We start from the raw sequence: 16962 nt of genomic DNA on the forward strand, positions 1-16962 counted from the left end.
AAGAAAGAAGAAAAGGTTCTTTGTTTTAGAATAGATTTTAAAATATTTTTCTTAAGTAAATTAAGAAAAAAAAAATGACATGATTACAAGTTTCAAGTAAGCATAATTTTAAAATTAATACAGTCTGCAAAGAAGTGCAAACTAAAAGGAGAAATTTTTTTCTTTTCTTTTTTTTTTCCCTTGATACCTGTTTCCAAAAAACGTGATATGGGTCTAAAATTTAAGAAAACTTTTTCCCTCTTGTTATTTCCATGAAAAGGGAAAAAACCATTTTCCAGTTTCACTAGCTTATTTACTTGAGGCAGAACATATTAAAATTTAAAAAAAAATTCCAATATAAAATTTGTTGCAGAGACTGGAACTTCTAAATGCAAAATTAGCACAAACAAACCTAGTTCTAAAGATGTTGAGTAGGTGTTTTGCAACAGTAACTATATCCAGGAAACTGAGCAACATTTTCCACCAATAAAACTCAAAAAATAAATAAAAAAAATCAAGAAAAAAGTGAATACGTAATTCTATTTAAAGCTATACTATTTACAACTACCTCAAAAAGAAAGCTTAAGTGTTTGCAGGATTTACTTGCCTACAGGAACAACAATTTTGGAGTATATGCCTGGGTAGCTCTGTAACTGTAGCACCCTCTGCTGCTCTTTTAGTTCTAAAACATATAACTGTGCACTCAACCAAGTAGAAAATAAAATGAATACGTGTTGAACATGTTGTTTCTTGAAAATGGTTATATTATTAACTAATTCTATGTGCAGTTTACAAGAAAATGTTTTGTTATTACATATAGCATATTTGCAATTTTATACTATTTGAGCATTCTGGACTATCTTGTTTCTGTGTCAACATCAGGTAGATACTAAATGAAAATCCCAAAACATGCTGTATTTCATTTCTTGAAATTCTCCTTTACATACTCTGTAGCTTGCATAGGCTGGTGGCAATTAGTAAAGAGGTTTATATTTTGGACCTTGATCATTTCACTTAATTTAAATGTATACATAATTTAAAATTATTACTTCAGGGACACAGTCATACAAGCACTTCAGTCATAACTGCTTTCTCCCACTTGGAAAGGCAACGGAAGGTGATAATCTCAAAAGCTCATCCTTGTAGACTTTTCCTTAATTTTTATACAGTTTCTTCTGCAAGAATGAATGTGGCATGTGGCTTCAGGGGCCAACTCATGCTGTCCCACAATGCCACCAATGAACCTTTGGCCTGGGATGCATCATTTCTTTTAAAGGACTACCATAGGACTAGAGATGGTGTCAGGATGTACCATCTTTTTAACAGATGGTATATTGTTGTCTAAAATGAACAGACTGATCCTTTCCTTCATTCCAGTCCTCTTTTCCCTGCCTCCTGTTTTTGCATAGAATTAAAGCTGAATGAAGTGCATTTAGCATTGCATCCTGTCTGTGTGGAGAATTCATTTAGAGTTTTCATGTGGAAACCACTCTCTCACAAACAAGAGAGGAACAGGAGAAGAACAAAATTTCACATTTTTCTGGGAGAGTGAAAGCTAATTGCAATTTATAGTGTGAGTTTTCATTTACAGTAGCAATCCTACAGTGAAAATGCAAAATCTTTTTGAAAAGGACAGAATACAAGTGTACATACCAAGTTTGAACGAGACATTGTACAGAGGCAATTTTCAGAGTTAACACTTGGGACCCTGCAATACACCATTTAGAGCTACTGCAGCTGTCTCCACTTTTGTCCTGAAGTCTTACTGGTATAAGGCAGTGCCTTTGGAAGAGTCATGAGTATTCCTCAAAAGCTGCTTATTGATATTTTATATAATGCTGCCAGCTAGTGGCACATCTTGTACTGAGTTGATACCTACTGGTAGTATAGGAAAAGTGGTATTAACTAGAGTCTGCTCTACCACTTTTCTTTTGATGGTGTATGGTGATGTGGCTGTTAAAGACAATAAGAAGAGAGATCAAAATGTGAAACAGAAAGAGCACAGAAATGCTCCATGAAAGAGCTTGTTTTAACAGAAAATACTTACTAGAAGAAACAAAAAAACTTCCCCTAAAACCACACAAGCCTTGTTGTTTGAAGCAAATTATTATGTTTTAAAAGGATGTAATATGCAATGTGTTTCAGTTTTTACAACATCTAATCTGTTTAATACACAATTATTTCATGATCTAATATTCACTAGCAAAACATTAATCTTGCTAATAAATTTGCTGTATCGCAGCCAAAACAAACACACAGAAAACTAAAATATTTACCTCTTTTCTGACAACTCAGTCCAAATAGTTTAAGTGAAGTTTAGTGCACAGTACATAAATTCTGGCTGTGCAGTGTCCCAAAAGAACACTGAAGTCTGTAATTTTTCAAGGTGTCCCCTCACAGAGCACACTGCGGTGACAGTATGTTCAATACTGGCTAACTCTGTTAGTATTAGGTATTAGAAGAAACAATCTGATACTGCTAAAAACTATTTTAGAAATATTTGGGGTTTTTTTAGAGTAAGTTATGATTTGATAATACAAAGTTCTTATAGAACACTACGGCAGTTGTAAAAAGTAGTCAACCTAATTTTAGAAATAAAACAGTAGTTACCTTAGCAAGTCAAAGGAGGTGACCCCTCCATCATTTCCATGGTGGGTTAACACAAAGAGAGTCAGAAAATACACAGGAAAAGGTCAAAGAAAAAGACAATTCAAATCAAGTGACAATGAGAGTGCACAGAAATTCAGTCAGGTATGAGCCAAATAGAGCAGCTCAGTAAACACATGGTTGGGGGAACTTTACTATGATGGTGTGACAGACACCAGTTACTCTGGCTTGGACACAGAATATTCCATACAGGTGGTAGCAAAAAAGTACCATTATTACACTCCAAGCTAATACTGCATGCTGCCAGAAGATATCAGTTATACCATTACCCTTACAGAGTGTAATCTAGAGTGCATAGTAAAATAGGCATAAATCACCAATATGTAGATCAATACAGATAGACACTTACAGACAAAGACATTTAAAAATGGGGAGCATGAATCTGGAAATGACTTAGCAAACGTATATAATGGCACAGCATGAACCCTCAAAGAAATACTGAATACAGAAGGACAAATGTGAATCTTTGTATATACAGATAAACAGTAAGAAGAACTACAAATGTCACATTACTCCTGTGTTAGCACTGGTTGTGTGCCTATTAGAGTGTAAGTCTTGTTCTACCACCTGCAATCAATACGAAAGTAGCTGAAATACTGGAAAAAGTTAACAGAAGAGCTGACAACACACCTATCAATAGGAAAGCATATGAAAACTTTAGTGGAGTAAATTATTTGTGTTAACAGGGAAATTTGTGTAGATTGAGCACAATTTAAGCACTCACACAAAAAACAAAGATTGAGAGATCATGTTAACATGTTTCACAGAGTAAGGTACACTGTCCTGATCCACTGAGTGAAGCACTTCTAAACACACACACAAAACATTTTCTCTGCCGTTCAAAATAAATACTCAAGTTGTTATCTAATGAACTAATATAACAATATTTTTTCTGGATCCAAAGCCCTATTTAAGTTTTTTCCTAATTATTTCACTTTACCAACTTTATTGGTATATTTGAAAACAAAAAAACCAATCAGAAAGATAAGGCAGAATAATCAAATAAGAATGATATGTATATAATTATATAACAGTAATTACTCATCACATCAAAAGTATTTCAATATTATTGCTCGGCTTAGTTTCCACAGTCTAACACAATTCTATAATTCAAGTCCATTAGTAGCATAGATAATTTTATTAATAAGTATACTGACGCAGAGCCATACTGGGTCAGACATTGATGGCCCACTTACAGCTCATCTTGTCTCAGGTTAATGCAGCCAGTAACTGATGCTTAGACAACAGTGAAAGATCAGGACAAACATATCATCCTACTGCCCCATTAATTCTCCTAAGACCCAGCACTTCCTAAGCCATAAGTGATGTCTTTATATTTAACAGCCACAGTGAATTTTTCTTGCACAATTTTTTTCCCCTTTTGCTTTTTTGAATTCACGTTTTAGGAACCAAAACATTCTGTGGGGAGCAATTTCACAACTTGACTGTGTGTTTTCTTTTGTGTTTCTGTGATTTGAGTTTATCCACTCTAAGCTGGAAGTGCCGTTGTTTGCTTCCCATGTTCTCACACTGTTGTTCCCCACACAGCTACTGCTGGCCAAAGGCCAACACAAATCAGTGGGTTAAACTAGTTTTTTGTCCAACCCAGTTCAGCTGCTCTAATGTTCCCACCACAGTCACAGAACCAAAAATAACCTGCACTGGGACGACTTGAGGGTGCACCCACACAAACAACTGTGCTACGTAAACCTGTAACATGTGAAATGTTATGGTACCTCTGACCACAGTAATGGAGTTTCTCAGCTAAACAAAATGGTTATTGAAGGCTCATACAGAAATATTTTACATTGATGCATTTAGACCTCTATCAACATAATACTGTCTTTAAATAAACAGTGACTTACAGACATTCCCCGTGTTGTCAAAACTTGTAAGAACATCTTTAACATTTAAGAGACCATTGTGAAATCTGGAAGAAAACATAAAAGAAAACATAAATTGTGATTTTACCAACATGTAAACAATTAAAAAAAACCCATCTTTTCTCTTCATTCCCTTCTCACCAACTCGTTCACAGTGAAGTAGCAAACAGCTACTACTGTAGCCACCAGGGGGAAAACAAGGGGACAAACATTAGTTTTCAAAGTCTTATCACTGAAAAGCCATGAATCAGGAATGTGTTTCTCAGAAACTAATACCAAGAGGAAAACATTTCCAAGGAGCATCAAATTTTATTTAGTTCTAGAAGTCACATATAGAAAATAAAGAATTTTGGTAAAGCTTTATCAGCAGCTTTATTTCCTTGAAGAGGAAAACCAAAAGACTATTTCTAAGCAGCAGCTGTACACACATTCCTATTTTCTCCCACAAAAGCAAGAACACTTAATTAAATTAATGTGAACAATTAAATTGATTAATGTGTTCAGTGAACTGCATTTTCTTTGGTTTTACATTTGCATAACCCAAGTGAAATAAACATTCAAAACTGGGGATAATAAATTCATTAACTAAATTTCGCACATCAACTGCAAATTTTAGAATACAGCGAGAAAAGCACTGACAGCAGCAGAAAGAATATACACAAAATGTAAATAAAAATTTACATGTTATACATATCATGCCAGCTGAATTTGCACATACACACACAAAGCATCTAAATTTCTTTCACCTGTTTGAAGATAATCTAGGCCCAAAATGAAAAAAATATTAAAATCTTATGCTTCACAACATCAGATCACACAGTTGTTTCACAAATGCATTAAAAAAATCTAAAAAGAATTCAGCAAGGCAGTAAAATAGATAGTAAAAACACTGGTTTTAACAGTGTTTCAAATATAGCTTCTAAGGCTGTTTAGGAGCATCCTAATTGGACACACAAAAAAAATTAATAAATCAAACAATTCTAGCACCTACAAAATTAGTTCTCATTCTCTCTGCTTTTTTTTTCCTGAAGGAAAAATGTTGTAAGAATGAAAAAAAAAATCGACCTTTATGCAAATAAGACATTGCATATTTATTATTTAAAAATCCACTATTTATAGCTTCTGATAAGCATAAGCATTAAATAAACATGAACACAAATTTTGAGAAGCGAAGCACCAAACAGCAACCAGACTAATTCTTAAAAAAATGTAAATCCAACAGAAATCAAGTTAACAAACTGAAATGAGCTCATAAACAAGGGCAACAAAATATATGAAAGATGTTACAAAAGATTCAACTGGATATTAATGCTATTCTCCCAGCCACATAAAAACAAGTCAAAAATACATTCCTTATGTACAGTGGAAGCTTACAAGAATTCTGATGGGTCATGTGGATTTTAAATGCACTTTTTCTTCCTCTTTTTTGCAAGTTTGTTTTCAATCAAATTGGACAACTGATGCACTGTGGCTAGTTCAAGGGAAGTGACAAGAAAGCAGACAGGATCTGTAGTTCTACCAACCACAGAGCTGCCCTTTAAATTCTCCCCTGCTGAATCCTAAGCATCCTACAAACTCTGTAACTGTGCATATGTCTGAGGCAGTTAGGGTCTCTCAGACAGCTGTGAATGTCTCATCTCTAAATGAATGTAAGATGGGGGAGGGACATGCTGACAAAGTAAAGAAATATTTTAATCTTTGTTGGCATGCAGACTAGTTTTGAGATAGCATGCTTTGGTTTTGGCTTTTTCCCCCCCTCAATTTCTTTATGTACAGAGTTCATATATAAAAGAGATTTATCATGTAGCTCTCCAAGTGAAGCAAATAAAGGTAAGGACGAAAAATTTAGTAATCTAGTAGCAGTAGTTTAACAGAATGCTATGAGTAATTAAAACAGAAGTGAGTGAAGTGTCCTGGTCTAGAAAAGAATACAATTTGTATGCTTCAGGGTCAAAAGGCAGATAAACACAAAAAACCATAGCTTGTGGGGTCCAAGTACAAACACAACACACTCCAACCTTTGCTCTGTTGGTCTCTAGAGGCACTTTGCGCTGACACCCTTCTCTGGCTCCCTGCAATATTCAAAGTCTCTTTCTCTAACTCTGTCCCAGAAACCTCCTTCTTGCTTTCACAAATATAATTCATGGCAATTACAGAAGTGAGACATAATCTAATGACAAGAAGCATCCAGATTTGCTATGGGGGACATCCTCTTCTCCTCAGTCTTCCAAAAGCCCACTCCACAGTCATTATGAAATGGGACAAGGTTTGAATTCAACAGCTATGTCCTTTAGTCTGGTCAGCTTATGAAACCTGCACTGAACAAAAGAAGGGAGCAAGCCCAATCTAGAATGAGAGGAGTAGCCACTATCTCAACAGTGATTGGATAGCAAATCTGCCCTCATTTACTCCAAAGCTCACATCTCAGGTTCGAACCATATTATCTTTATGGACTATGTTAAAACTACTCCACATTAGTAACAGCTAATCTTCTGGAGTCAATTAGAATGACAGGAAAATATCTCTTTGTATTGGGACTGGTTGAGATGGAATTCACTTCCCCATAGTAGCCCTCATAGTGCTGTGCTTTGCATTGGTAGCTGGAAAGGTGTTGATAACACACCAGCGTTTTGGCTACTCCTGAGCACAGCATCAGCACTGTAACATTCCTTTCCCAGTTGAGGACAAGATTCTCAGAGGGGACAAAACCAGGCCAGCTGACCCAAACTAACCAAAGGGATATTCTGTACCATATGACATCAGCTCAGATATAAAAGATAAGGAAAGGAGCAGGAAGAGGGGGCACTTGTTATTTACATCTGCCTGCTGAGCAACTGCTACGCATGCTGAAGCCCTGCTTCCCTGGAAGTACTCGGACATCGCTTACTAATGGAAGTAGAGAATAAACCTTGTTATTCTCCTCTTCACTTCGTGCAAACTTTCTCTTTTGCTTTAGTAAACTGCCCTATCTCAACCTACAAATCATTTTCTATCTTATTGTCTCTCCCCCGTCCTTCTGGGAAGGGGAATGATAGAGCGGCTTGGTGGGCACCTGGTGTCCAGCCAAGGTCAACCCACCACACTCTTCCTGCTGATAAAGCTTTAGCCTATTCCAGGCTAAAGAAGAGGCATATAAATCCACTGGTAACCACTTAACAGTTATGGAACCCAAGCAGTGAGGAATTGATCATAAGCTCTCTTGCAAACAAGCTTTAGGACTGCAGGAAGAAACATGCCAGCAGCTGATCTACTTGTGAAAGGAAGAGCTCACGGAAACACACTTCCAAACAGCAATAGCCACATGTTTCTCCATTCGGAGGGCTGTATTTGTAAAGCCTCCAAACTCTGCACCAGCTATTCCCCAACTCTCTTCCATCACAGACCTTACTCGCAGACTAAAAGTTACTTGCACCTGCAGATACAGGTATTCTCTAACTCCAAATTCTGCCGTAAGTACCATGCTACTCAGTCCTGCACCTATAAACCACAGTTTCTAGTTTGGAATCCACTGCTCTGAACACCTTCTCAGCAGCTCTATAACAGCTGCTGCTTTGCTGTCCCATCCCATCAGCTGCTCCTCCATTACCAAGCCCAGAGAAAACTGCTGGAATATGACACATCTCATTTCTGTGGCTGCCTGTCATAATCACAGCTTTCCACAGTACTGCTAACAAACTGCCCACAGAGAGTCTGTAAGTGTCATGTGCACTGAATTATGGAAGTCAAGGAAAGGAACCACAGAAGCTTGTGGATAAACCCCAACCCCAAATTCCCATAAATTTCCATAGGCATTTCAAAATACAAAAGAACATTAGTATTCAGTGCTTTGGAATATGTGATGGATGTTGTACAGTTCAAAGAAGTTCAAAGCTGTGATTGCTGAGATCAACAAAGTACTTCAAACAAGCACAGGTAAGCATCAGGGAGAAAGTGAACTTCAGGACAGCATGGTTAATCTGATTCACAGTGTTCTTATAAATCTTCAAGGTACAATAGGCAAAAATTTCTATGGCTGAGGTAGTGAGTTATAGAAGACAAATCCAGGAAAGAGAAACTAAATCAACTCGTGTTTCTCCTGCTTCGAAACAAAGCAAAATTCCTTACTCTGAACTACACATAAATCCACTTTGGATGTATAAATAAAGTCAGAGAAAGATAGAGTGTGTTCAGTCTTTGAAATATATTAATGCTCCTTTCTCTCCAATTCAGGCAACACAAGTGGCAGACTTTTACATGTATTTAAAAATTGCCACAGACAGTAAAATAAAAAGAGCCTTCAATTGCTCCCTATTAAGGTATGCTTTTCATCAACCATAATGAAACAAAACTAAGTTTCTTCTCTTCTTTTATATTATTCTTAACCGTGTAAGGACAAATAATACAAGTAAATACACGCCTATACAAAACTTTAAAAATCTACAAAGACTAAGACAGAATCCATTTCCACATAATATGGGAAAAAAACCCCCAGAACAAAACCACAGCATACCACCATACACTATTAACCTAGATACAAACTAAAAGTACAATATTGGTGAAAAATGAAAGACAGAATAATGGTAAAAACGTTACTATTAAGGGTCCTTTACAAAAAGGTTTGATGAGTATCACCATTAAATGTCACAGTGGCCCACTAAGAACTTTAAATTTATCTACAAAGTTTGCCAGCTGAACAGATGCTTTTCCTGGGCCAGAGCACAGCAGAACAAGTCAATTCCTCTTTCAATCCAGTTCTAGACTGCAGCTTAATACAGTAAGAAAACAAACCAATGCATCTTTGACTACAAATTCTTGTTACAAATACACATGTCTTGGGCAATATGATGGAACAGTCATAGCTTGATAGTGAATGAAAGAAATATGTTGCCAAATCACTTTCTATCTCTTTCCTAAATTTCCAACTCCTGTGGCCAAGCCTTTGTGCTGCTAAACCCATACATTGTCTCTTAGCATGCAATAAATGGAAGAGAGCAATTTTATCACATCCACATAAATTGTCCATAAGAAATAGGCAATATTCCTTGAAATCTGCTTCCCTTATTTTAGGTCTATTCCTAAAATAGCCATTAGAACTTCAAAATGTTTTTAGCAAAAATATCCAAGAGGAACAGCCAATGGAACTCAGTCCAAAACCATCTTCTAACATACGACTTGCCACAGACAAATAATGTGCCCCTTATTTCTAAACCAAAGGTCTAGAATCATCTAATAATGTCTTTCATATTTTTATCTAAAGGTTCATTCATATTCAGAATAAAGGCATGACATCTTGCAAAGTACACTTAGCACTCTTTACAAAGATTTAACCCTTCCTGTAAGCTGCTGATATTGTTCTTTTCAGTTCTGCACTTTAGTATTGGAAACAGCAAATGACTGATCAATGGAAAATATTTTAACACAGAAACAACTTATTTCTTCTCTATTTTCTTAAAATGAGCCTACAATTTAAAAGCAAATCCATATCCTGAAATAGAAAATTTGAAGATATTGATTGCTCCTTTTTTAACTCTAATAAAAGAATAATTTTCCTGTCTAAAAAGCAGGCGCCATCTCCACAGGGAGACACTGCATCTTTATAATCTATAATCACTTCAGTGCTAAAACTATTCATAACAAATTTAAATTTAAAAGCACATTCCTGACTAAGAATAGAAAGATTTAGAAATGTAATATTAAATAAATATTTTTAAATAGCCCTACTTAATATATCTTCCTTTCCCTAAGGAAACACATATTCAACACATGTATAATTTTTTAACAGTAAAGTGAAATACTGCCAAAGTTAAATAGGACTTGAAAAAAGCTAACAAATACACATGAAGGTTGTATGAATAAAAACATATTTTGATGGAGAACAGATCCAGAAGGTCACATAACCCAGTGCCAGCAGTAAATGCCCAGAGCCTGGATAAGGATCAGAGATCAGGAGGAGAGCACCTGAAGAGAGTACAAAGAATTCCAGCCACTCCAGCCAGTAAATCAACTTCACCAGTGGCCCAACTTAAATGCCTCTATGCAAGAGGCGTGGGAAGTAAACCAGATTAAAGATGTGTGTGTGTCTGCAGGGCTGTGATCATACTGGCACCGCAGAGATGTGGTGGGATGGCTTCTAGGAGTGGAGTGTTGGAATGGAAAGATACAGGCTCTAGAGGAAGGGCAGATGGGGAAGATGAGGAGGCAGTGATGCCATCTATGTCAAGTTGGAGTCCATGGAGCTCCACCTGAGGATGGATGAGGAGCCATCCACATCCTCCGAGAGCTTATGGTCAGGATTAAAGGGAGGGCAGAGATGAGTGGCATTATACTGGGGGTCTGCTACAGGCACCAGGCCAGGAAGACCAAGTAGATGAAGCCCTCTACAGACAGACAGGAGCAGCCTCTCATTCACAAGCCCTGGTCCTCATGGGGAATTTCAACCACCTCCATATCTGTTGGAGGGACAACAGAGAGGGCATAAAAATCCAGGATGTTCCTGAAATGCTTCCTTCTCCAAGAGGAGCCAGCAAGAGAGGTGTTATGCTGGACTTTATTCTCTCCAACAGGGAGGGGCTAGTGGGGAATGTGAATCTCAAGGGAAGCCTTGGTGGCTGTGGTGGAGTTTGAGATCCTTTGGGCAGCAAGAAAGGTGCACAACAAGGTCACTACCCTGGACTTCGGGAGAGCAGACTATCTGGCACTGGGACCAGTGCTGTTTATCATCTGTGATGGTGACATGAACAGTGGGGTCGAGTGCATCCTAAGCAAGTTTCCCAATGACACCAAGCTGTGTGGTGCCATTGACACACTGGAGGGAAGGGATTCCATTCAGTGGATCCTTGACAGGCTTGAGAAGTGGCCCCATGCAAACCTCATGAAGTTCAACAAGACCAAGTACAAGGTCCTGCACCTGGGCCAGAGCAATCCCAAGCACAAATACAAGTTGGGCAGAAAATGGACTGAGAGTAGCCCTGAGGAGAAGGACTTGGGGGTGTTGGTTGACCAGAAGCTCAGCCCAGCTGTGTGCCCTTACAGCCCAGAGAGCCAGTATAGTATCCAGGGTTACATCAAAAGCAGCATGACCAGCAAGTTGAGGGAGGTGATTCTGCCTCTCTACTTGGCTCTTGTGTGACCCATCCAGCTCTGGGGTCATCAGCATAGTAAAGACATGGACTTGTTGAAGTGAGTCCAGAGGAGGGCCAGTGAGGTGATCAGAGGCTAAAGTACCTCTCCAACAAAGACAGGTTGACAGGGTTGGCATTATCCAACATGGAGAAGACAAGGCTCCAGGGAGACCTTATAGCAACATTTCAGTACTTAAACAGGTTACTTTTGACAAGGGCATGTGTGATTGGAGAAGGAGGGATGGCCTTAAGCTGAAAGAGAGGAGGTTTATATTAGATATCGGGAAGAAATTCTTTACTGTGAGGGTGGTGAGGCAGTGGAACAGGTTGCCCAGAGAAGTTGTGGATGCCCCATCCTTGGAAGTGTTCAAGGTCAGGTTGGACAGGGCTCTGAGTAACCTCATCCATTGGAAGGTGACCCTGCCCATGGCAGGGGGCTGTAACTAGATGATCTCTAAAGTCCCTTCCCACACAAATAATTCTATGATTCTGTGATGACATCTGTAATGAAAATACCTTTTTCCACATTAAACTCAGAAGAAATTTCACTGAAAATGAGGTCTATATTTTCACCTGCAGACTAGATTACTTCAGTTTACTCTATCCAACTCTGAATGTGAAACCTGCAAAAAGATACCAGCTTGGACTGAACACATCTACATTCTCCATGCTAGACTAATATAAACATTCAACCTGATTCCGAGGCTGACTTCCTGACAATTCAGGGATTTATTTTTTAACTAACATTAATTGCAAACAACACTAGAGAGCAATTTCATGTACATAGCCACTCAATTCACAACAAGACAAAGACTTAGTGTGTAGGAATATCAGATACTGTACAAATCCAAATGAGGAAAGATTAATTCAATGAGATTCTGGATTATAACACAAGAAATTAAATTTTGAAACACCTTTCACTGCTAACAAAACCCCACACTCATCAGACACTCCTTCTGATATCCCAGAGCTACTGTGAAGCTCCTTAGTACCTATATGAACTTCAGGAGACCACTTTCCAACATGTATTATGGGTCTACATTTCATTAAGCACACTAAAGATCATTGTTAAACTAAAAGAGTTACAGGAATTTCTAAAATGAGTCAATGATACCGTCATTTCAAGGATCTAGTCAAAATGGTATACAAATTCAACTTAAATTTTTGAAGCAAAAATTGCCTTATATTGGTGCTTCTGACTTCCTGCTTTGGAAGATTTGTTTTTAAGAATGGTCCAAAACATAAACTAGTGACAGAAAAACATGGTATGATCCCAAATGCGGATCCAATCTGAATTTGGTTAGAAAAACAGCAGCTTGCTAAAACAACAAAGTTCAGAAAAGCATGCACATGACTGGTAGTTCCTCTCAGAGCTTCTATTTGCCTGACAAAGTGGTCTCAAGTCCCTCTGGAGCAGTAATTCCAGCTAGGTCATAGCATATCTGAATATACAATTTGATCAGTTTTGATAGCCCTTGAACTGATATAGCTTGACCTTTATACTCTTTGCCAAAAGCCACTACCAACCTTATGAACTTTCCTAAGTATTTAGTCTTGTCAGGATATTATCTGACAACCCTTTTAACATCCAACATATGCAATGAGCTCTCCCAAGAAGATGCTAATGCATAAGGAAAACATATGTAGATGAAAATTCGAAAGCACTTTTGTCAAGATTTTAGAGGGGCCATAGTAATATTTTTTTTCCTCACAAAAAGATATATAAAGGCTCTCCTATTCAAGCATGCTGTTCTGGATTTACCTGACTGAAGTTATTGTTAATAATGTGCTCTTGTTAAAATTGTTTCTACTGTTTAATATTATTATAAATAATATTTTGTTAACGGAAGGAAGAAAATTAGGGGAAAACTGTCAGATATTCAGAGAACCCTTAAGCTTCCAAGACATGATCGGTTCTCAAAGATCCAAGAACACTTACTCCAAGACTTCTTATCTTCTAGATATGTTAAGTTTTCAGCAATAAGAACTGTTGCTCTATTATGTATGTTAAACTGTTATGCTTATCCCCTTAAATTACTGCTTCTGCAAAAACGGGGAAGAAACCTTATTTAACACAGACTCCAGGTAACGAGGATTTTTTTGCAGGCTATTTATACTTTTTTCCTGGCAAAATACACAGGGAGTATTTTCTCCTTCCCTTCTTCACCATCCTGCAATATTCTGAAATAATTATTATACTCTATCTATTGCCACTGCCTTAGTATGGAAAAAACATTTTAATATAGAAGAGTAAGTTCTGATCATTATTCCTCAAACAATCAGTGATTATCATTTTTCTAGGTCACTGAATATCTTTTGAAAAGGAACAAAATGCAGGAAAACATAAAATAAAAATTCCCACCAGAAGACAATATTCTTTGCAATATTCAGTTTTTGAAAGGCAATGTGACTCTGCTGCAGCACAGAAACTAAACACTTCCATTGGACAAAATCAGAGGAACACAATAAAAGAACGCATAAATAAACATTTTTTTTGCAGTCTACAGTTTGAGCTGTGTCCTATTATCAATGAAGCCACTATTTTTTAGGCAAATACACAACACAAAATGAAATGGTGACATAGTAAGTGGTGGAAACACAAGTATATAACTATCAATGGCAGAGCAAGATCAGTCTGACATTGCTTTTGCACTGTCAGCACAGGTGAACCCTAGCTCATCTCCTACTTTAAAACCCTAGAACTAATAAATCAACCAAGTGACACTGAGTGTTGTAAACCATGGCAGTGAACTAAGGAGGCTGACTGAAGGAGTTCAGGGCTACAGTGCAAAGGATTGCAGCCTTGTTCAGCCCAAATTCTACCTAAACACTGCGTTTCCTATCACCAGTGTGTGCCTCTGAAGACCTAAAATCAAGAAATAAACTGCACAAAGAGATTATGTAGCTTGTGAGCATTTGAATTAGTACACAGCATTCCCTGGCAGTTTAGAGGAGAAGTTTACACATGGAAAAACACTGCACCTACTTCTATTACAAACAATAGTATTTTTCAGTGAAAAAGTTATCTCTTGAACCCTTCTAACATCAATAAGTGTAATCTCAGAAAATGGAAAATTAAGACTTTATAAAGCTCTAAACAATTTTGTACTTGACTTTACACCCAGATGCAAATTTAAAATGACCTGCATGTACCATTGTGGGGTTGGTTTAGTTTGGTTTGGTTTTCTTGTTGTTTCATTTTATAACCTTGCAAAAATGTCACAGTTTAATGATAGCCACTTGTTTGTGTTAAATCTTAGTTTCTATGATTGACTTTAATTTAAAGGTCCCAGGTAAAAAAAAAATATACACTTTTTGACTCGAGTTCTCCAGAACAGACTCCACCATGGAGAGAATGCAAAATCCCACACTCTCAGAGAGCCACTTAGAGGCTGCAAAACAAGTATCAATTTAGGGGTGCTTAAGTTACTGTTGCAGTGATACCTGTTAAGGCAAAACCTCGTGGCAGATACACACAAAACTGAACAGGGAAAAGAAGAACAAAGTAGAAGAAAATAAAATAAAAACAACAAAACCACCATAAACAGAGTAATGAATGGGACTTATAAACAAAGCTACTGGGAATCCATTAACGTTCCTTGAGAGGGTTTTGCAGAGGTGGGAGGGCCAGGTTTCTGTGATTTTGTTTGTTTGTTTGTGTGTGGATTTTTTTGTTGTTAGTTTCTTCAACACAAATATCTTTGTTTCTTTGACCTGCTCTCATATAAACCAGATTTCTTCATTAGCTATATATTATTTTGTTGGAAGGGGAAGTTTTTATTCTTTCATTTTGAAAATTGGTTTCCAAATTAACATTGAGTTTTACAAGGACTGTTAAGAAGAAAGCTCAGTAAAATATAGATCATTACCAAAAAGACTTTAGGACTTTATGAATAATATCATGTCATTAAAATTTTTATTAAGACTACACATAAATGTGCTCAAGTTTTTTTACATCCTATTTATATCTGAAGAATGTCAAAACAGAAAGCTATTAAAAATATAAAATAAACTCTTGGTTTAGCTACAATCATTAGTATTTTCAGTGAAGTTCTGCCACTTCAGTGAAATGTACCAGAGGAAAAAAAAAAAGAAAAAAAAAAATCAGACAAGCTGCTTACTATAACAAAAAACTAAAAATAACATCTAACAGTTTATTTGTAAACCATGCCCTAGTTACAAAAAACACTGGAAGAAGGACTAATGAGTTTTATATTTGAGGCCCATTTGAGATCTTAGAAGGTACTTAAAACTCTAACAATGCTTACCTTAAGGACACACTATACTCGGGATAAAACACGCTTTTATACTGAACCCAGGTCCCAGTTTCCTCTTCCATATTCTGGTCCTCTACTGAAAAGAGATTGAAGGATGCAAACCTTCTTACAGATACTTGTTGGAGATGCACATCTTTCAAGTGCTTTCTCTTCAGAACCTTTGAAATGAGGAACAAGTTAAACGTTAAGAATAAAACTTCAAAGAAAAGAACAAACAGAGGACTCTTTAAGTAAAGAGGCAAACCATAATGGCTATGCTATCAGCTGATAGTTACAAAAACCTACTCCAAGTACGTCAAGCCTGAACAAAATAACAATGGTATTAATGGTAAGGGTCAAGGGAATGGGTTATGAATTATGTTTCAATAACTGTAAAGCAAATGGACTGTGTTCAGAAGTACACAGTACATTTGCTTTTTTAACTCTTGCTCCAGCAGACCCATGCAAAAATTAGAGGGGCAAACCAAGTTCTCCCCATCCTCTCATTTCACAAAGTTTCACAGTCCAAGCAGCGCCCTCACCAAGAAATTTCTGTGCCACTCACTGTTCCTATAGAGGGAGGGAAAAAAAAAATTAAGCAAGAGTATCATCTCTAGAATCTAAATAGCTAAACCCAAACCATGATCCTCTGGTGTCTGAGTACTATGTGTTTCCCTGGCAGATCACCTCCTACCTTATAAGTTGTCTGCTGCACATTTGCCAAATTGCTGTCAAAGCTGCCCGAGTTGAGAAACCTGCCACCTGTACCAAGCCTCAAAGTTACAGACACCACAATGGTGTATTCCCCTAGCAGGCCCCCATAAGGGGACTGATGCATGAGCCAGCCCTTATGTGAACCCCAAAATACACTGACAGCACCAAGTTCAGTGCTAAGAGACAGAAGAATTCAAGGCAGTGGCAGAGACATAACGTGGTCATTTGCATTTCATAAATGATTACAACACTTGTTCGGGAAAGTGAAAACATGGACTCTCTTCCTGCATAGTCTGCTGCACTCAGCCATCCTCAGGGAGCAAAGTAGCAACCTGTGCAGGAAAACCTGGTATCCTGCCTGTT

At 37.4% G+C, this 16962-nt stretch overlaps 1 protein-coding gene across 1 annotated transcript in view; it reads right to left on the bottom strand.

Annotated features, from left to right (window-relative positions):
- The window catches only part of CAMKMT (calmodulin-lysine N-methyltransferase), a 218469-nt gene that overhangs the window by 198131 nt on the left and 3376 nt on the right, over positions 1-16962 (bottom strand). Inside the window, exons 2-3 of the mRNA XM_051783767.1 lie at positions 15898-16064; positions 4512-4576 (exon numbers count right to left, since the gene is read on the bottom strand). Of these exons, the coding sequence (XP_051639727.1) occupies positions 4512-4576; positions 15898-16064 (232 nt within the window). The remainder of the gene's footprint in view (positions 1-4511; positions 4577-15897; positions 16065-16962) is intronic.

This window comes from Manacus candei, unplaced genomic scaffold, assembly GCF_025592945.1.
Source record: "Manacus candei isolate 608988 ecotype Guabito, Panama unplaced genomic scaffold, ASM2559294v1 h1tg000017l, whole genome shotgun sequence".
Lineage (NCBI taxonomy): Eukaryota > Metazoa > Chordata > Aves > Passeriformes > Pipridae > Manacus > Manacus candei.